General features: G+C 43.9%; 1 protein-coding gene across 1 annotated transcript in view; it reads left to right on the top strand.

Moving 5' to 3' along the window:
- Positions 1–7523: 7523 nt before the first annotated feature.
- The window catches only part of clybl (citrate lyase beta like), a 64745-nt gene continuing 49948 nt past the window's right edge, over positions 7524–22320 (top strand). Inside the window, exon 1 of the mRNA XM_080019061.1 lies at positions 7524–7583. Within this exon, the coding sequence (XP_079875187.1) occupies positions 7540–7583 (44 nt within the window). The 5' untranslated portion in view covers positions 7524–7539. The remainder of the gene's footprint in view (positions 7584–22320) is intronic.

The raw sequence follows: 22320 nt of genomic DNA, 5'->3' as shown, positions 1-22320 counted from the left end.
GCCGTGAGAGTTGTGATGAGTGAGGTTTCTGAACCGGGCCTTGAGCTGTGAGCACGGCACGCCTCAGTAACACTCCCTGTCGCTTGTTTGACTGTCACCACTTTGCGAGTATTAAAAATTCACGGGTCAGTTGTATGGCATTTAGTGCTTGTCTCCAGCGTACGCCGTTGCCCTCCCTAACTAGTCAATTGTGACCACTTTGCACAGCGGCAGCGACGCCTTGGGCGAAGTCTGATTTCATAATGTTTATAGTGTCAGTGGCAGGCCTGGAAAAAAATGATAATAACCCAGTCGCCGGTATGAATAATGAATGAACTCATATCATTTCATAAATCAAATGGGATGTACTACATATGGCAGTAAGAAGGAATTATTCCTGCCTATTATTCCTTTCTTTATGAAAAAAGGCCGTTCCGTATTCCGCCAGCGCCGTAGCCTACAGGGCTATAGCATGGGGGACACTGTCGACCGCACCGTCGCGGACTTGCATTCTACAGCGTGCACAGGGGGAGCGCCGCATCGACATTGTGCCGCGCGCAGGTCTATCCTGAAGTGAACCACATGTACTCAGCTTTAGATCCTTTCTGATGTTCTAGGTGTCTCGCCGGTGTCATGTTGTGAGGCCACCATCCCAACTGCGGCGCTGCGAGTGACGCACTACAGGGCCCGCGCGGCTCCGGAGCGACTACTATGGGAGACCGCACGGGTTCATTCATAAAATCCAGGGCAGCAATTTACGCCGAGGCAGCCACACGCCGTCTGGCGTTTTTGTAAAGAAAAAGTCCCGCACTCAGATTTTTATCCTTGAGCGTCTTCTAATTTCTCCATCTGCCGTATATAATAAAAAAATTATTTACAGCAGTTCAATGTAACCCCACGTTCCCTGTGACCCACCATGCAATGCAAATGCATTACCTTCAATAGATTTCTGGTGCGTCAGATAGTGAGTTTTCGAGGCTCTGACCGGACCTGCTCATTAATTCAGTTAAATGAAGTGAGAGAGGGGGAATCAGAGTGAACCCAACGGGAAAAAAAAAGCTCTTAAAACTATTTCCTGTGATTTGGCTAATGTGCACAGAAGCCAGAAGCTACGGCTTCAAGTCTTTACCTCTCCCTTCTCCTCCGCCGCTGCCTCTTCTCGCACCCGTGCGTATCTCACCTCAGTTCTCTGCGACTGTCTCTTTCCCTGTTCTGCATGGCAGTCCTCTCTCTCTCTCTCTCTCTCTCTCTCTCTCTCTCGTTCTCTTTCGTTCTTCCCATCCATTGCTGGGTCAGTGAGCTGGTGGCAGATTGGGTCAGGGGGCTCAGTCTGGCCCGGTTTCCTGCTCCAGCTTTGGTCCAGGAGGATTTAATGCCTCCTGACACTCTCAGCTCCATCAGTCCCAGAAGCATCATTCCAGTAATGCAGGGCCCGGGATTGCGTGAGGGCTCTCATCTGGAAACCCAAACAACCTTAACCTTTTTCAATTTCCTGTTGAAGAATGCAACATTTAATGAAGGGGATTTGATTCGCTGCTCGTTGGGTTCCTCAAAATTGTACTTACTTTTTTTCTGTGCAATTCCCAAGACATTTTTATTTGGAGGACTAGATTTTGTACAAACCTAATGTCGTTGCATGTTTTTCAAACGAATAGTACAAAATTAAGAAATAGCATTTCTCAACGAAGGCCAAAGTTGAAGCTGGAACCTATTTTGAGGTTTTCCCTGGCTGCTACGCTGGACCCATCCCGGCCATTCCGCCCGTCCTTTAAAAGCATTCATCTGAATTGTTGCTTAACCTGCGCAGTGACCCTGCCACAATCTGTCACCATCCTTCTATCCTAGATCTGCTCCAACGCTATTTCCCTCCTGGGCAAGGGGTTTTCTACACATCTACCAGGGCTGGAGAATTGCAAAGGGAAATCCACATAACCCGCGTTAGGGGGAAGGAAAAAAAAAAAAAGCCAACGCCAGTGCTTACTCATCTGTTAAAAACGGAGTGATCTGGAAAGTTTGTATGGGAGGGTTTTTGACAGTGCCCTGCTGCTTTGTCAGTGCAGCACATGCTGCAGGCACTGGCATCCCCTATTGCCTTCCGGGTCATTGGCCAGGCACGGCGGGAGGCGGGCTTCTAGCCCCATGACACATCCCTGATTCGCAGCTGGATCCGTAACAAGGTATCATAGTAAATGAGTCGGTAAAACATCACTGGTTTGAAGAGCGTGAAAAATTGTCATGATATCATTTGTAATTCCTGATCTGAACTGCCGGTGGTAGGGGAGGGTGGAGAGCAAGAACGAGGAAGACGGAGAGAAAGAGACGGAGCGAGCGCTCTGGTAATGAGATGGTTTATTCCTCTTCACCATCTCCACCAGTCTCGCTCCCCTTTCTGATGCGTCCCCCAACCCCACCCCTCACCACCACCAACACCCCACAAAAAAAAAAACCAATGCCTCTGGGGGGGGGGGATCCACGATAATGTAAGTAGGCAATTATTAAAAATCTCGTGCTTCTTGGCCATGCGGCTCATAGGTGTCGTGGTCTTAACACGACGGCTTCGTGACACATTGTCCTGCTTGTGAAGGCTCTTCATTCCACATGGCGGCGTTTCAAAATGGGCCTGTTCTTCGAGGCCTGCACGGAAGTTTTGAAGAACATTTGACTGTTCCTGTGAATGTTCCTGGCCTGGATCGAAGTCCGTTTGCTGCTTCTCACGACGACCAGCAGCTTGTGTCCATCTGCGTGGAACAAGATTTTATTTTTTTCTGCTCCCCATTGATTTCATGCGTTTTTTATTTTCAAACTCAGTGTCAACAACGTACTTATGAGCAAAATATGAAGCAGCTCAAAACAGAACATGAAGGGATATCAAAAAAAGGAGTCCGTGGTTGATTCGCTTTAGGACATAACTGATGTGAGTAAATCCCTCACAGTGTATTCATGCGTCACAGAGAAATGACACAATTCATTCAAGAGTTTCAAGAGGTTTATTTGTCACATTCATATACATACGTTCATACATATATGCAGTGAAATGCCTTTACAAGATTATGCACAATAGTTACGAAACCGAGCATAATAGCTAACCCAACTCCTACCTAGCTAACTAACTGAAACTAACTGTTTCCTAAAACGTAATGCAGTTAGTGAATAGAATAATAGAAATAAAATAAAATTAAAATTAAATAAGACTCAAAAAGATAATACAAAGTGGGGGTACAAAATAGATGGGAATAGAGTTATGTATATCATATCCTATCATATCAATCAAATTTTAGGCACTAGGCGCACAACCTATATTAAGCTTCCCAGTGGCTTTCTCAATAATGGTACCATAAATATAACTTTTATTCGCTCGTTCCGCAAATTGACCATGATATAGCGGCATGGGATTCGCAAATGTAAGTCTTTTCGTCCAACTCTTGGCCGTCAACCTGCTTTTGTGTGGCTTTCTGTAGTAATCATAGTGGTGTGTTCTCCGATGGAGGAAGGCAACCTATCACAACAAGCACAAATCTTGATGGTTAACTGGCAAGCGATGGAAAATAAAAATGAGATATGGGGATGAGAAAGTCATATCTCATATAAATCACGTACACCATTTTCAGAAAAAGCAAAGAAGCCTTGTTTCATTTCTCAAATGGACCTCCAGGGAAGGAAGTGGTGCTGTTGCTCAGAGTTGCGAAGCTGCCATAAACAGTCAGCACTTATCAAAAGCTGAATCTTACACCAACTAAACCACTAGTGTGGTTTAGTTGGTGTCCTTCCCTGCTCCTTTTTGACCTGCTTCATATTTTTCTGAGAGGTATGTTTCTGAGACTCGTTATGTGACAGCAATACACATCAATGGAGAGGGGAAAAAATATTTGTTTTCCATTGTGCTGGCCGCCACTAGGCAGCATGGGGACTTACATTGAGGATCGGAACGTGGTGAAACCCACGCAACACGTCTTTTATAGCTGACAAAGCCTTCAAGTCTGTTACCGTGCTCAGCTTTTGGTTGCACATTTTTTGTTAAAGAAATGTTTCGCGGTCATTTCAAAGTTGAATAAAAAATAATAAAATTCAATGAACAAAAATCCCTATCAGTGAACTAGCTTTGGTCATTTTTGTACAAAAAGTAACTGGAGCTTATTTGGTTAACTCATATTCAGATATCTATATCTAAAATGACAGACCATAACATTTAAAGTGGAAAGGGTGAAAAAGGTATTTACTGTCAATTATAATACACATTTGCCTTTTCCATCCTCTAAATTACAGAATTCCTTTTCACCATTTCACTAAATTGCATGTTTCATTGCAAAATTGATTTAAAATAGCCTTTTCAAGCCTTTACTTTGCAGAGAAAGTTATAAATAATCCATGAATGCGGTGCTGTACGACACGGTGGAAAACTTGACGAAAGGGAATTTGTAAAAAAAGAATAATATCAGGGATAATAACTCAAGAGAAATTGAAATATTTTACACGAAGCACGGTTCACAGTCGACAGTGTTATGTAATAAAATATAAATTTAATAATTTCTTAACCTCCTTCTTGTGATGTTTTGGTCTTTGCAGCGTGGTAAGCCGGGCGGCTGTGCGTGGGCTGGGCGGATGTGGAGAATGGACAAACATCAGCTCCATCTAAAACCACAATGGAGACCTTGGATCTAAATGTCATGGTTTCATAACGGATACACTGACATTTGTGTGATGGGATTTAGCCATGGGTTAATGTAGCCAGGGCTGGCACGCCGCATTGATGTCCATCTCACCCGGGCTGTGATGTCTATCTCACCCGCTTTTTTTTTTTTTTTTGTTGGGGGGGTGGGGGGGCTTTAAAGAAGTGTCTTTCAAGGAGATGAAGTGGATTCTATGCTGCTTATAAGCAATTAATTCATCAAGAAAGGCTTTTTTCATACGTCGGGTTTTATACGGCGCTAACGTGCCTCAGGAGCTTTTTTTCTTTTTAGATTTTTTCCGTTTATGTTTTTCATTTTGGAGCAGTTGGGTGTGTGTGTGTGTGTGTGTGTGAGGCGGGGGGGTGGCTGTGGGGGTTTCGGGGAGGGGGGTTGGGTGTGCAGGCAATCAGCATTAAAATCAGAGCCATGTAAGTCTAATCAATTATACAGTTTTTCTGATAAAATATTGGTAAATCAAAACACATTTTCCAAAAGTCACAGTATAATGAGAAATTTAAATTGGAAACAGAAACCATGTGTTTATTATAAATGCCAGGGTGAGGTGGTGGCTTGCCATCCATAAATTTTTTGTTATGCTTTCATATCCCTCCTTTTTTTTATCTCTGACTCCAGCTCTGGCACTTATTCAAGATTTTTAATGAACCCGGATATCTGAGGCATCGAGCTTAGTGATGCATTGTCCAGGATCAGGGAGTCCGGAGGATGAAGGCAAACAGGGTTCGCTTTTGCCATTATCGTTGTTTTATTTGAGTGCTTTAAAAAAAAAGGGGGGGGGGGGGGGGGGTCATTACTGAGATATTTTCAACATTTTACAAAATAACTGATTGACAGCGCACAAAAACAACACATAATCAATAGACATTAACAGGCAATTTGTGTCCCCACCATTTCAGGGTGTGTGTGTGTTGGTGTGTGTGTTTGCATACAAAGGATGAGCGGGGTCATGTGTGTGCACAGGGGTGCATGTGTGTTTGGGGTAACAGATAACTCGAATCCCCAAAATAATTCAGTGTGCTTTACGGGGGCACAGAGAGCCCCGCCCTGGCGCGACCCGGTGTCGGTGGCTTTCGCGGGCTCAGAGGTTCCTAGGGGAGAGCAGAATGGAAGTCGAGCATCTCGCTGTGATCCAAAGAAAGTGTGCCAAATGCTATCAAAACTGGATTAGCAGACAGCAATTGTGTTTGGTGAACGGAAGGAGGAGGGAGGAGGAAAAAAAAAGTGTTCCTAAGAAACCATGGGATGGAATATTTTCGAAATGCATCACATTTTTTTTTTTAATCTGGATGCAGCACAAAAGTTCCCCTTGTGCTTGGGAAAATATCACGAAAGAGAATAGTTACTGAAATTCCAATATTCTCTTTGTGTTATGAGAAGATAATCTGTTCTGTTTATCTTGAATATCGCGTTTGATTGGTGTTAAACAATATTGGCGATAATTGCTTTTACAGCTGGGTGATATACAGTATAGTTATAATATTGGTATTATGAAATAAAACTAGATATAATTTGGGAATTTTGGTAATTCGTAATATTGTTATCTTATTAAATGTTGTCAAAAGTAATGCATATTTGTTTAACTTCATAGACTGTTCCTGCGGTTCTAATCCATGTCTACCTGTTTGATTCTAATACCCACATCGCTATTTAGTGTTACACAAATATTTCTTGTGTGGAAATATGTAATGAAAAAATAGTGATCGCCAAAATGTTGTGAATTTATCAACATTGAGGTATTCATCAAAAAATATTCTATTTCATGTTAGATTTTATCAATATCGCCCGAATACACGGCATACAATGTCTATACAGCACTGAACCTGTACACATGGACACATCCACTGCATCTAAAAAAAAGTGTAATCGTTTCACATAGTACCCTAAACTATATAAAAACTGGAGGCTTTTAGGCTTTTCCTGCTATTTTTCTTAGTTATTAGAGGCTGTAATGTCCACCCAAGACAGTCCCTCGAGGTATATAAAATGGGATAGATAGACTGTGCTTTTCCCCTACTACAATAATAAACACCAAATATGTCTATAGGCCTATGTTTTTAGCTGCTTGTAAACTCGTGAAGTACAGTAGGTCAAGCGCCCCCCACACACACACACACACACACACAGACACATACACACACGCACAGCCCAATGGCTGTCCTCTGAATGCTGACATTTGGAGCGACTCCCCTGCTGACTTAATCATGGCAAATATTGCGTGTCATTTGAGCTCCACACTCGGACCTGGCTGACGGTAGTGCTAGTAATTCACCACTGCTGGGAGAGGGGCCTCCTGGGGCGGCCTGCCGTGCTGCCGCTCTAATCTCTCTGTCTTTCTCTTTCTCTATTCCATTCCACGCATGTACTGTTTTCCCTTTTCTTTTTCCTGTGTGCAAAGCAATTTCTCTTGTTTCTGTTCTGTCTTTTTTATATATTTTTTTTCACAGTTTTATTTGAAAGTTGAAGGGCATGTTGGCTGAATTTGTAAAAACAACCAAAAAAAAAACCAAAACGTTTTTGCTGTAATAAACAGAATGAATAATCTTGCAAGCGACATTTTTACGTAAAATGACAAAATAAAACAATTACCAAAACAAATGTAATATTAAAATGTTGTATTCACTTATTTCTAATTTGCTATTATTACTTTTATGAAGATGAGTGATATTAACTGCGTTGATTATTAGTAAGTTGGATTTTTCAACATATATTCAACATCCATCCGTTCTGCAGGGAAACGTTATTTACCAAGCCATGTGCCGGTAGATTTTATGGTCCCGCCCCTTTCCGTATCTTCAGCCAATCAGAGGCCGCGGGCTGTATGACTGTTCGCCCCTCCGGCCAATCACCGCTCACCCTGTCTGAACGCAGGAAGAACATGGCGCTGCACTTCAACAGACTTGTCAGTCGACTTGCGCAACAGTAAGTCTGCATTTCCTCCCGCGTTTCGGCTTCGGCGCGATGTCTTGTCGAAGCGATCGTGAAGTGAAACGCTGGCGCCGTCACTCGTGTCCGGCAGACATTGTGATTCGCCCCGATGCAAGACCGCCCTTGCGTTGCGCTGCCAGCCGCCCTGCCGTGTCAACAAAGGGACGCACAAGGGCGATTGGTGAAAGGACAGACGTTCACTTTCAGATTCGGTCCTTGACGAGTCGCTCAGTGAAATGAGCCGGTCGAGCCTCCCGAATTTTGCCGAGGGTGTTTATTCTGGTGGAAGAACGCAAACAGCTCATCCCGAAATGTCGTCTTGAAATTCTGCCAAAACCAATTGTCTCGTCGGAGAAATTGTTTGTCGTTTGTTTGTTGATTGATTGTTTGTGCGACCGTTTATGATCAAAGTAGGCCGGAGGGTTGCGTCATCAAAATACAATACAAATCCATGTCATCTCTGCTTATTTATTGAGGTCATGGTTCGGTTACTTGGTTAATCGGTAGAAATCATCCATGCGAGGGTTCCGTCATGCATTACGGATGCAACCTGCTTTCGTGGGACATTTAATGCATACGGCAAACCCTGTCTCATCTCCAGTACTTATTTAGGTACTGTAAATCAACTTAATCTGTAGATCAGTATGCACAGAAAGGAGATGAGGGGTGTGTGTGTGTGTGTGTGTGTGTGTGTGTGTGTGTGTGTGTGTGTGTGTGTGTGTGTGTGTGTGTGTGTGTGTGTGTGTGTGTGTGTGTGTGTGTGTGCGCGGATCCAGGTTTGTGCATGTTCATATAACCCATAGCACTACATATTATGTAAAACATTTCATTATCAGTTATATGCATTGTGGAAGCTAACACTATAGGCCTACATTTTAGCATGTCTGTGCTGTGTGATCAAGTGCTGTGACTTGAAACAAAAAATAGATGTTAATTTAATTGTATTAAAAGCCAAGAATGCGAGCAACCCCTGAAAGTAGGGCTATTTTAGTTGGTGATTCATTGCCTTACATATCATTTCTATTACCGTATTTTCGCGACTATAAGGCGCATATAAACGTCTATTTTTTTCCTCAAAATGTGCGGCGCGCCCTATAGTGCGGTGCGCCCTATGTGTGTTCCGCGGACATAAGGCGAGGTGGCCCGAGTTGGAGGAAAGACTCGAGCGGTGGATCATCGAGCAAAGAACGAGTGGGGCGAGCGTTTCGACGGTCACTGTTCGACTAAAAGCAGTAACGCTAGCGGAAGAAATTAAAATTGAACATTTTCAAGGAGGTCCGTCGTGGTGCTTTCGTTTTATGAAACGGTGCCATTTTTCCATCCGGACCAGGACTACAGTAGCGCAGCAACGTCCGGCGGATTATAATGAAAAGCTGGCGAGCTTCCACTCCTACTGCAGCAAACACATCGCCGACAAACGCATCCAGCCAAGCCACATCACCAACATGGACGAGGTGCCGCTCACTTTCGACGTCCCGGTGAATCACACGGTGGAGAAGAAGGGGACCAGCACGGTAGCGATACGCACAACGGGGTATGAAAAGGCGTCGTTTACTGTTGTGCTTGGCTGCCACGCAAATGGACAGAAACTGCCGCCTATGGTGATTTTTAAGAGAAAGACTTTGCCTAAAGAGACTTTTCCAGCTGGAGTCGTTATTAAGGCAAATGAAAAGGGCTGGATGGATGAGGAGATGATGAAAGAGTGGCTGAGGGAGGTGTATGTAAGGAGACCAGGTGGTTTTTTCCACGCATCACCATCGCTGTTAATCTGTGACTCCATGCGTGCCCATCTCACAGCCGATGTGAAAAACAAGGTGAAACAAATGAACGCTGTGCTTGCTGTTATTCCGGGAGGTCTGACAAAGGAACTTCAACCGCTCGACATCGGTGGGAACCGGCCGTTCAAAGTAAGGCTGCGAGCGGCGTGGGAGCGATGGATGACCGACGGAGACCACAGTTTCACGAAAAGTGGAAGGCAGCGCCGGGCAAGTTACGCCACAGTTTGCGGATGGATTGTAGATGCTTGGGCTAACGTGTCTGCTGGCACTGTTGTTCGAGCTTTCGCAAAAGCCGGCATCATTTCCGAGGAGCCGCACGGCACGGAAAGCGACTCTGACAGCGAAGAAGGGGAAACTGGCATGTCTGATTTAGCGCAGCTGTTTAATTCAGAAACAGAGGATGATGACTTCGATGGGTTTGATTAATACTTTGTAATAAATACATGAATAAAGCACAAACATACTCAGTTTTGCTCCCGCTCTATTTTTAAATACGCAGTAGAGGTATTTAAACGTAGTAGAGGATATGTGCCGGTATATAAAACCCGCGCCCTATAATCCGGTGCGCCTTATGTGTGTGTTAAATACAGTAATGGCACACATAACTGAGACTGCGCCTTTTAGTACGGTGCGCCTTATGGTCGTGAAAATACGGTAATTGAATTGTGGGTTTTTTTTATGCCACTATCATAACGGCATGAATAGAACTTCAAATAATAACACATGTCAACCTCTTGTAGAAGAGACATTTATTGGCATTGAACATTGTGGTGTTAATACACGACATAATTATTGAAATCTACACAAATAATTGTGATCAAGCGACTATCTCGTAATTATGCTCTACCTCAAAGCAGAAAAAGCTATTGAAATGATAATATGAGAATAATAATGTGAAAGCTCCGGTGCTCCTTGTAGTGCCGTCTCCAACATCCACGGGTAAGGATATTGAGTTGAATGCACACAGAAATGTCGTTTTAAGAAATAACAATGCAATAAAAACGCTGAGTTTTCTTTTGCAGTCATACAAAGTCAACCAGTCAAGTCTATTTCAAGTAAATTGGACTGGATTTAACTTAAGGCCAACAAAATCTTCACCTCTGCTTGGAAGCAATATTTAATGTCCTTAAAGGATGCTTAGAAATCGACGCACACAATTAACAGATTGTGTTGAATAAGAGCCTGTTCCCAAACTACCTCCGTTAGTCTGTTTGCAATTAGGGACATAATACCAATTTTGGTGTAGGATATTAGTGGGATATCAGGTTCATAGGTTTTCTGTATCAGAGAATATATCCAGTACATAAATCTAATGCCAACACTCATATTCTATGTCAGGTATTAGAGAAATGTTTTGTATATTTTACTTTTTTGGCGTATAGCATCTTAAGCTGCTTTCACACGTCACAAATTATCTGGACATTACCCGGATGAGCTGTATGTGTGAACGCAAGTGTCCGAATCAGTTGGACCGGACATTAACAGGACTCTACCCAGCCAGTACCCTCGTACAAAGTCTGCGTAATGACCGATTGAGCGGTGTGTGTGAACAGAGCAGGCGTTTGTCCGGATCATTCACAACGAGTGAGTGGGCGTGTCGCGTGTTGATGACGTCTCTATCATGAGCCAGTTATTTTCCTTTGTGCTGATCTTCGTGCACGGAGCGTAGCATTTTATACTTGCAATTATTAATAAACAGCAGGTCTGAAATTAAACTTCTGAAAATAAATGAGGGTGAGTATTACCATAGTGCTGATATTTTGCCCTTCTGGCACTTTGGTATAGTTATTTTCCAAATTGTCATTTCAAACAAGTAAACAAACAGGTGGTAACCTGTAATTTCTGCCCCCCTATCTTTCCTAAATTTGAACTTTACGTATTCTATGGACGTCGGTATAATGACAAATTTCAGTTAGTTTCAGCTTAAACACCAGTTACAGACAAGACAGTGATTGTAGCTGCTTTAAAGTTTCAGTTACATGTCTGTACTGGTCAGTAACACGATGACACGTGGCTCTAATTCAGGGTACATGAATTTCCAGAGGCACAATTCTCATGATCCTGCTAATGTGGAGTGTGAAGTGACTGTCACGCCAATTTCCTGTTTTGTATTTTGAGTGTTTGTGTGTGTGCGTGTGTGTGTACGCAAATGTTGTCTGTGTGTGTTTCCAATTACAAGCATTTGTGAATTTATTTACATTCAGCCTGAACAGATATAAATCCAAATTGTGGTATATCTCTAATCCCTATTCACACCAGTAATGAGACATTTACAATGTTTTGTGAGTGGGTTTGTTTTATTCAACAATTACCACTGAAAAAGTACTTTACAAGCATATGGTTTATTACTTCTATAACATGCTTTGGAATAGCATTCACATAAAAAACAACACATCAGTTTTTATGTTTTTGTTTCGGTCCTCGTTACTTTGTAGGGGAACTGCTTCTATGGTTAAATGCAAGCATTTTCAGATGGCTGGGACCAGGAAAGGAATGCATGTACTTGTTTTATGGACAGCCTAGAGCCCTAGAGCTCCGGCCTTGGCGGCAGACTGCTCTTTGTCACACACACCCTCTTGTCAAAGATGCAACAGCATCCTGGAGGAAACATTGACTGCCACTATGAAGTCGACAAGTGATGAAAGTAGCCTAGAGGTTGTCAATTAGAGAGCCAGGGCCTGCACCCTATAAGTTAATGGGCAGTTTCCCCTCGCAGGGACTGCCAGGGCTTTATAGCACAGCTTATAAAAACCCCAAGAGTAATGCACCCCTATAAGGTTTTCAATTAAGAGAAAGGGCATAAAGCAGTACAGACGCTTAGCAATCATTCTAGACTGGTCCTAAAGTGGCATTTTGCATAAATTGGGAGGTGAATTTTCGATTGGCCCAGTTGCTTAAATGCACCAGCTACTGTGCATAATTTTATTTTGATGGTGCATCATGCTGACTCGGAGCACTAACGACTTCCTGGTGTCTGCCTATTACTGGGCCTTTGAGCTTTATCGTAAGGATGAACAGCCTGAAAATTAAAAGGTCTGGCTTTCCAGTTACTCAAGAAATTGGAAACAACGTGTTTTATCTATTTATTTTCCTGATTTGCATTTGTTCTGCGGTTGGTTTATCTGACTCAATCGTATCATTAACTTTCCAATTAGTTTGGTCATTCTACAAAATACAACTTGCACATGAAAGCAAAAGTAACAGTGAATTCACTGCAAACATTGCTTAACCTGTTAAGCTCGGAGTACATTTCTGGGGGCGTGTGGGTCAGCAGTTGGTGCCACATACAAGAGCCTTTCACCATCAGAAAGGTGAGACCCGAAGAAATCATTTGAGATGCAGCTTGACACTGTATGTCACTCTTTGCTATTCATTAAACACTATATTTTTTAATGGCGCCTGGTAAGATCATTAATATTTTGAATGTAAAGAGGCTTTGAACATGATACTCACGCCTAATGATGGCCATTCCCATGATCAATTATGTGTGATTAGTTGCTGCACTAAGTTGTGGGTTGATAACATTCATTACACAGCTTTGATACGCTTTCTTGCCATTTTTTACCACTCGAGAATGAGGGGAGAAAGGGTAAGAAAATTCCCCTAAAAGACCTCATGACCTTGGGAAAAACACTTTATAAAACTTAATTTCATGATGCAGTATCAATAACGAAAATTGGAGATTTGTGGGATTTTGACGATTGTGTGACAAAACCCACTTATCTTCAATGGACATCCCATACATTTCCCAATGGTCTAGGTGTCTATTGGGCTGCTCCATTATGGCAAAAATCATTTTACATGATTACTCATTGACTTTGGAAGCATCATGCATTTCTTGAACTTTAAATACACTTCAGCCGAAAAACAAATATAAAAAAAAAAAAATGTAAAGATAGAGATAAATAAATAATAAACAACAAAAAAATATATATTATATACATTTAAATAAATAATATAATCATCATTGTCAGCTGAGGACAGTCTGAAAAGTTCCCGAATCTGCGCTCTGTGATAACATGCGGTGACGTTGGGAGCGGACGGAGGCACTACCTCCAACCGTGTCAGACAAAACGTCACTGAAAATCGCGGATTCTTTCTTTAATCGCTCTCCTTTTGCGGAGATGGGGGCCGCGCCGGGCTCGGGTTGGGAGGAGGGTGACTTCGAGTTCAAGTTGGTGTTAGAGGATGACCCGCCACGTCAGCACCGGGGGGGGCTTCATCCCTGCTGCGCGCTGCCCGGCTGGAAAGCGCCGGGACCGGGGAGAGAGCGGAGGAAGCCCCGGCGCACCTGGACCGCGACACTGGTCAGACTTCATGTTTGATGACAACATGTGTAATTGAATTATGTGCATAACGGATCGGCGCGATGACTCTTCATGGGATTCCGACATCGAAACCCCTGGTGAAGTGTCCTTTGGTTCAACTGAACATGTCACATGGTACGGTCACACCGGCGGTGCACAACAAGTCGTGAGAGTGAGTTTGGGGAGGGGCGAAATCACACTGCTGTGAAGGAAAGGGGTGCGCCGGATTCATAACACAAGACAAAATTGTCATCGAATATGGAACCATCGCTTGACAGCACTAGTTTACAGTAAGGGATTCGTCTGGAAGTCTAGTTTCCGCTTATACCGGAGGCTTAAACCCAGCTTGAAAAACTGAGCTGGCGAGAGCTTGTCAAACACAGACTGCATCATGGACCCTCCGGCAGGTCCGTCGGGCTTAACAGGTTAAATATGCCCGGAAAGCTGCATTCATCATGGATAAAATTAGCAGTTTTTTAGTTTTACTATGCCTATAGCACAGACATGCTGACAAACAGAGAGATGATTTTAAATGCTCCGAGTAGCGCCGCCTCTGCTCATCTGGCATCTGAGCTGAGTTTGGCTTCCGGTACAAAAATAAAAAATAAATGAGTGCTGAATAAACACCAGCGTGTTGACACCTCATTTCCTCATTTATTGTCGGTGGAAGCCAGGCCAGAGGTGTGTGGCCATAATCCAATCAAGCAAGAAAACAACCTTAGTGACTGTGTAACCAAATGCCCGAGCCGGGGAGGGCGAGCGGGCCGGCCGAGGGCAGCCAGGCCCCACGCGCTGCGCCCTTCCCGGACCCTCTAATGGCCGGTCTTATCCGTGCTCTGGCCACGTGCGTGGTCTGTAAACAGACGAATAAATACATTTGGTGGGTCAATCAATTGTTAGTGCAGAATTTCTGTTATTAACCTCGATCAAGCATGTCTTACATCAAAATTTCATGAACATTATGCACTGTTAATCCCCAGCAATTTTTTTTTCATAGCTGCCTTTATTCCCCAAGTGAAACAAACTCATTCATTTCCTCCCGGGGATTAATACAGGGATCTTACATTAAAAGTAGAAAAACTAAGCACTGTGCATTCTAGGGCTGTGCGTAAAACAAATCTTAAAGCATCTTAAAAATCTTAAAAAAAATGTGTCTCCACATAAACTAACAAAAGTCAACTATGTGCAAGATTTGTGAGCAAGTTTGGTGAAATAATTAGGCCGTGACAAACAGGACACCAGAGGGAGTCAGAGGTCAGCAGATAAATAAATAAATAATTCCTGACCTTCCTGTCAGTTTTAGGGCGCTCAGACTGCTACCGCGAACTTAAGGTTGTTAGGCTTAATGAAGGCCTTTTTTATAGTCAGTGATAGATCATAGATCATTTTCATAGATCACTTTGATCTATGTGTGTATCAATTTCCTAACGGCTTTAGCCTCTATTACCCGAATACGCTATTGCAAGACAAAGTGATGTGCCAATGCTGGCAGTAGTCGGCTAGTCAGTGCACCTACAAAATAATAAGTTCCAAATTAGGGAGGCTGCATGTATGTGTCATCATGGGCAAAACCTGCTAGAAACACCCAACTTACTGTTCTCAAGTGAGTTTCATGTTTGATGATGTCTAACTATAACAAGAACATTGGTATATGGTTAATTTCGCATTCTGCGTTATTGGCTCATTGTGTAATATTGTGAAGTTCTCCCATTACGCAGACCCTCATCATGGATATTTATCTTAAAATTTGGAAAGGTTGATGTTTGGCATATTTTAACAATGCAGCTAACAATGCAATTTGGGAAGTGCATTGTTAGCTGCGTGGAGAGATTTGCAGGTCAGACAGGCCCAACATGCACATTGAAAAGAAAAATTGTCTCCAACAGCCTAGCATCCAAAAGTTGCTCAAGGGGATTTATTGGGGTCAGCCCGAATGCCTTTCGTTTATTGCTGTCTGGTGCCAACTCATGTCAGTGCCTTGAACGCTGCCGTGCTTGGCTCTCACATGATCATTTTGTATTGAAGCGTTACCTTATAAGTTCAATAATACATGAGTTTGCCGGCGCACCGATTTCCCACAACATTCAAGGAAGCGGAGGTTTTGTGGCAAAGATGTTTGGTTGATTTGGTACAGGGGGGTGTTGTTTGGCCTCAGGAGACTATCCCTTTGCAAAGAAGCCACAAAAGGCGCAAATATATCACCATCCTTTTTTTTTTTTTAACAAATTTGTTGCCATAACATGCTTTGAAGGCCCTAAAATAAATACACGTGAGCTTTTTTTTTTTTTTTTTTTCAAAGCCTATCTCCCTCCTTCCCCCTGTTCCCCATAAAACATATTATATGTTGGCCCCAAAGGTCCAGAAGGACATTTGTTTGTTTTGTCTACTTGTATTTAACTGCAGTTGGTAAGAACATGATATGGGAGGGGAGGGGGTAAGAAAGACTGAACTTACGTCACTGCAACATGCACCACATACATAGTGTGTGCCTGTGTGTGTGTGTGTGTGTGTGTGCGCACACACGCAAAAGAGACTTTACAAGTGTGCACGGACCAGCGCAATGCACACAGACACCCTCCCCACCCTCCGCCCAAACTTTTCTCTTTTCCCAAGCCAGTACAACAATAAATCGCTCTATTACCTGTTGTTGACCCGGCTAAGCTCACCTTTTGAAATTTGTTACAGAGCATTAAGTTAACACGTGTTGCTGTATGAAAACAAAGCTTTGGTGGTTGGGGAAAAGGGTGGGGTAGGGGGACCAGCTGAATAAATGGGGCAGAGGGAGAGAGGGAGAGGGAGAGGGGGAGAGGGAGAGAGAGAGAGAGAGACTCACACTTGTCCCGGCGCAGACCAAGGTGGATCCATACGGAGAACAGATGGTTCTGTTAGAGCAGGTCCCCGCAGACAAAAACAACCAGCACTAAAACAAGTGCCTTTACTCTCTGGCACCGAAAGCCTTTGATCAACGGAACATCTCTTGGCTTTGGGAGCCGTTCCTCCTCCTCAGAACCCCCGCGAGTGCGCATGGGATCGCATCTGTACAAACACGGCCCGGGAGGAATGTGTGAACAATGCAACAAAAGAATTTTGTTCTCAGATATACTTGGGTGGGGGTGGAGGCCTCGGCTAATGGGTGGTTTGCGTGGTTTAGAGAACGAGTGCGGCGGTCGGATTGAATGAGGAGCGAGGGGTTGGGGAAATAGGCAATGTTTTTAATGATAACAGGAGAGCGAGGCGAGGTTGTTTTATATTCAGTGTCATGTGAAAATGGAGCTCAGAGTGCCAAAGACATTTGACCAAAAAACAAAACGTATATTTCTTTATCTATCAGCTAACAGAGGTATCAGTAACTATTTGACACAATGTACTGAAAACCTTTTTGTTTTTGTTTTGTGGACCAAAACATGCACTCGTAACCAGTGGTTATTTGTCTGTAGTTGTAAGCTGTCGTTTTCCCGAAACTAATGGAAACAGTATGCCTACAGAGGTGGAACCCACTGAGGTCTTCGTTTTTAGACGTTGGACATCGTGTCTACAGCGCCCCGGCCTCATCATCAGCGACCACCCAGTTTTCTGTCGCCAGGCTACATTGGCCCTGTTTTGCAAACTGTATTGGAACATTCACTTTGGGCATGAGTAACAATGTCTAACAACCCCCCGCTACAGAGCATTGGCATGACATAGCATAGCCAACTTAGCATTAATTGGGTAGCGGTCGGAGTTGTGTGTGGGCAGGATATTACTTCCAGGTTGGGAGTCTGCCCCTCTGTCAGCCCTCCACAAGGGGTCCCAGTGTCTGCTAAATCAACACAGATCCAGATTTGGTTTACGTGTTCCCTAAACAATAGGTGTGTTTTTCGATTGCTGACTCCAGATAAGTGAGTGAGGTTATTTGTATCCTTGCTTTTTTCCTTCTCACGGCACCTATGTTGGCCCATTGCCATGGTGACGGCTGGCTAGTTCCAGGGCAATTTACCCAATATTTCCTGGTACATGCCTAAGAGGCATCCCTTTTTTAAAAGGGTGTGTGACCATGTTTGCATGTATGTCCCAGCGCTTGAGTGGATGAATGTGTGTTTGTATGGTGGTGTGTTTACCTTTATACAGCTGGGGTCTGCAGCAGTTCTTCTTCTGACCTCTTGGTGGCAGCGTTGACAGTGTACTGTCTGAGGAGCTCTCCTCTGGGGGGGAAGTCTGTGGAGACTGTGGCTCATATTGGATTTGCTTTCATTAAATAGGTCCAAATTTCCATTGATTGACAATGGGAGACAATGTACCTGGAATATCAGCAAGGGGCTCCGGTGCATCTTGATTATTGTAAATAAACACATAAATAAATAAACAAATAATACATTAAAATAATTTAAAAAAATAAAATATTCGAACAATGTTCTAAACATTATTGCTTTGCAACTCAACCTAATGAAAAAAGCCTACAGTGAAAACGATCTAGTATAAAATGTAATTTATTCCTTTAAAGTCACATACTGTACAGGATTGTGATTTGATAGCATCCAGTGTGTTGAAGCTTCATGTGTCTTATTTAATATTCTTATTTAAATCAGGGATACATACGCAATACAGCTTCAGCTAATAACAGGAGCAGATTTCCTGAGGGCAGCGACCCCTGCGGACTGGTAAATATTAATAGATATTGTGTGTGTAGTGTGGAGTTATGAGTATGTGTGTCTGTCAGAGTCATGAAGGGACCTGGTTGGGTGACGGTGCTACTGACCTTTGCAGGCATATTATTGATCATGTAAGATGAATAAAATAAGATGACACTTCATTAAACCCCAGGGGGAAATTCAGCGATGCAGTGTATAGGCCACTGAAAATCTCAATCTGTAGGCCTATACCACTTATATCACTTATATTCTCTCCTGTGTACCGTATTTTCTTTTTTAATGAAGAAAGTTATGGAAATCGAGATCCCCAGTTTTCCCTGTTAATGCACTAAACGCATCCGCGGCGGTGGAATCAACGTGTACTGACGGAGTCAAATGGCTGCAGTCACTATTTTCCCCTCATTTGGCGGCGGCTTATATGGCTTCTCGTCACATCAGTGGCACAGGTTGCAGACAGGCGGCCTCCTGTTAGCACTACACTTCATTAGAACCAGGTTGCGCCGCTACCACACACACTTTCAAACAGCGCGGCTGATGCACCATCTCCCCGCCATCAAAGGAACCTTTACACAAAGGACAGGGGTGTCTCTCTGTCTGTCTCCCCATCAGCCTCTGCTAATGATGCGCACTGTACACGTGTTTTTAACATCAACAAGCCTCCGCTTCCTGTCATTCATCCACGCTTTCAGTCTCTCACTGTCCGTCGCCTGCCTCTCCCTCTCTCGCTCATTACCCCTTGGATACTCTCTCTCTCTCTCTCTCTCCCTCTCGTGGTGTTTGTTTGGCTGCTGGGTTTTGTTTGTTTATTGTTTCCAGATGGCAGACGCAGACTTCATTTGTGTGGCTTTCAAGTTCCCAGAGAGCTTTTTACTGCCTTGGCTCAAGCGCTTATCCTGTTTCCTCTAGCCGGGCTTTATGATGGGTCTTTTTATACCTAGCAACTGGAAGCAGCTATCACTGCCAGTCTGTGAAGGGGAGATCGAGAGAGAGAGAGAGCGAAAGACAGAGATTGTTCCCTCTCTCCATCGGAACATCTTCATTAGAGTCTATACCAGCCGCTGATCCGCAGATGAAAAAGATGTTTCTATTCCCCGAGGATGAACTTTACACGCTGTATAGACTAGAGTAAGGGAGAGTGCCCTTGATCTTTTTCCACTGCTCACACAGTGTTTCGACCGCCACGTCAGAAGTCCCGTGCCGCAATTCACTTCCATTGCCTATGTTGATTCATAGCTGACGTGACTGCTGATGAAACTGGTAGTTTCCTCTTTTTTATTCTCTTTCCCAGGGCCCGACTGGGCCTGGTCTGGGCATCATTAGCGGCCGTGACGTCACTTATTTACAGGAAGACAGGAGGGCGACTCGGCCTGTAAATGTGGGGGAGGACCAGGGCACGTCTTTACTCATCGGATGTGGTTTAAAGACAGGGCAGTAATCAAAGCACCCAGCTATATAACCCCCCCCCCCCCTTTTCTTAAGAGGGCCTTTTCTCCTGGCTGCCGCTGAATGAGTGATTACTCTAGCATTCCAAACTGCATAATCCCATTTCTAGCAGCGATTTAACCTGGAGCAACAGTGGCCGAGGAGGCCCTGCCTCCACTGGCTTACCCCGCAAAGAAATGCTCGCTGAGGGAAAAAGTTGTGGTGTTTCAGGTGAAGCCCTTATACCACATTTCTGTGGCATATCAACACTTGGTCAGCAGCGCACATTTTTCACTCAGGGCAAAAGTCTTTCAGATGGAAAATACCGAACTGGTTACTTTTAAACAGCAAAAGTCCAAGCATGGGGTTCTACTGGTGTCAGCTGTAATGCCTACATGCCCACCCCCCCCCCCCCCCCCCCCGTCAAGTGTTTGGCAAGGTCAATGTGGATCCTGAGCTGGAGGTAGTAGTGGCGCAGTCATCACACTAGCTGAGCTCAAGTGTCACTCCAACTTTACATGCCCACGTAATCGGTGGTGTTTGTGTTTTTATCGCCGCCAAGCGCCTGGCTGGCTGGCTAATCTCATCAGGGCTTTGGCTGTGGTACCGGGGTGAGGCAGAGGACAGCCTGACGTGACCCATATCTCCGTGCCAGGATGGCTAAAACATCCAAGGCTTTCCTGTACAGTTCCACCGCAGTTTACTACAAGGGCCCTTTGCCAGGTTGTTTACCAGTGAGCTGTCTGGCACAACATGTTAATGCGTGTACTCATGTTCTTTAAGGATGCCGCTACTCTCGCTTGGGAAAGCCCTCTCCGTCAAGCCGGAGTCTTTGGAACGCCCTGGCACGAGTAAGCCGGCTGTTTCAAAGTAGTTCATAAAAACAAAATCACATTTCTAATCTAAATGAGCGAAATCATTTGAAATAACTGGGGTCTAGTGAGGTCATGTAGTCTTTCTGAAGAGTTGTCAAAACAGGGCTAGTGGCGCATCGCGGACACAAGAGAGAACAGTTTGACCCAGCCCACTGAGGTGTTGTTTTTTTTTTATCGGCTGGTTCAGTATGATGTGATGGAAAAAAATTCCAGAACTGGAAGTCAGTTCCAAACCGTTCTTTGTTCCAACATATATAATCAACGTATAATCACGTATTTTCCCTTTTCGTATCGAATCTTCTTCTCCTCTGACATTTCCACCTCGCCCTGCTCTATGATCATATCACGGACTCGAAAAGGTTTGACAGGTTTGATACTTATCGCAGCCACGTATGCAACCCAATATGAGAGTGAAGTACTTTAGCCAACTCACCCGGTTCTACAAGTCGCACATCTCTACTTTTTTCTCCCCAAAGGTTATTGTCGCGGGTGTTTCATTTCCTACCGTACAAACTTGCTAATAAATGCCACAACATTAATCTACATTTTGATTTCACTGTCACAAAGATTGGGGCCGTGGATAAAGATGACTATTATCTATCTAGATGGATATTCCTTGGATCACCCGGCACGAGCCAGTGTTTGCGTTGTTCAGCCGAGTGCCCAAAGGCTCGGAGTGAAGCGTCACAACGCAAGAATCAATGTTTGTGCTTTCATATCGATGGCGAAAAACAGGCCCTGACATTTTGTGTTTTGGGGTTTTTTTTTTAAATGAACGGGGATTTTCCGATAGATTTCAGGTTAACCCTTACAAATACTTGTGAAAGTGCCCCCTGTCAAAATGATTGATGTTTACCTAGAGCTTTGCACTCACTCGGCAGTGCCCATGGGAGGTCAGAAACACGCTCACTCTACCCTAAACCCGCGTGTGTGTGTGTGCTACACACACACACACACACACACACACACACACACACACACACACACACACACACACACACACACAAACTCAGGAAATGTGTCAGCAGTGTAGCGTTTGATAGTCTAATTAAAACCAGTGGATATTTTTGATCCATTTCTGCCTTGACGTGTGTGTGTGTGTGTGTGTGTGTGTGTGTGTGTGTGTGTGTGTGTGTGTGTGTGTGTGTGTGTGTGTGTGTGTGTGTGTGTGTGTGTGTGTGTGTGTGTGTGTGTGTGTGTGTGTGTGTGTGTGTGTGTGTGTGTACACGCTGGAACATAATAAAGGGAGTTCCTCTGTGTGATAGTGATTGTTTCCCTCTTTTGCCGTTGGGTATGAACTCCAAATGTTTAGCTTTCCATTTTGTCATAAAGCTTTGTCATTGATACGAATGCCTGGAATGACCGCACCGCCCCTTTTTGTGAGTACCCCTCGTGCTACAGTTCAAATTCGCTGGTGTTTCACCTGCTTCAGTGGGCTCCAAGTAAAGCACACAGGGGTCCTGTTAGACTGTTAGACTGTCACAACTCTTGAGTGTCTCTGCGACGTTCCTGAAACCATCTAAAGAAAAGGCTGTGCCACAATTTTTGAGTCTTACAATGAACAATACTAAAGACATGTCTGTTCGCAAATCCAGATGTTGTTATCTGTCGTATTATACCCTCAAATTGTGTACAGTTGTGTACACTTATACTGCATAATGTCAACATGAATTTCACAGATCCGGTTCACAACGGCTTGGTGGGTCTTTAATTTGGAATGG

The sequence above is a fragment of the Zeus faber genome (genome assembly GCF_960531495.2).
Source record: "Zeus faber genome assembly, chromosome: 18".
Classification (NCBI taxonomy): Eukaryota; Metazoa; Chordata; class Actinopteri; order Zeiformes; family Zeidae; genus Zeus; species Zeus faber.
Note: the sequence above shows the minus strand (reverse complement) of the source record. Positions and strands in the feature narration are given on the sequence as shown.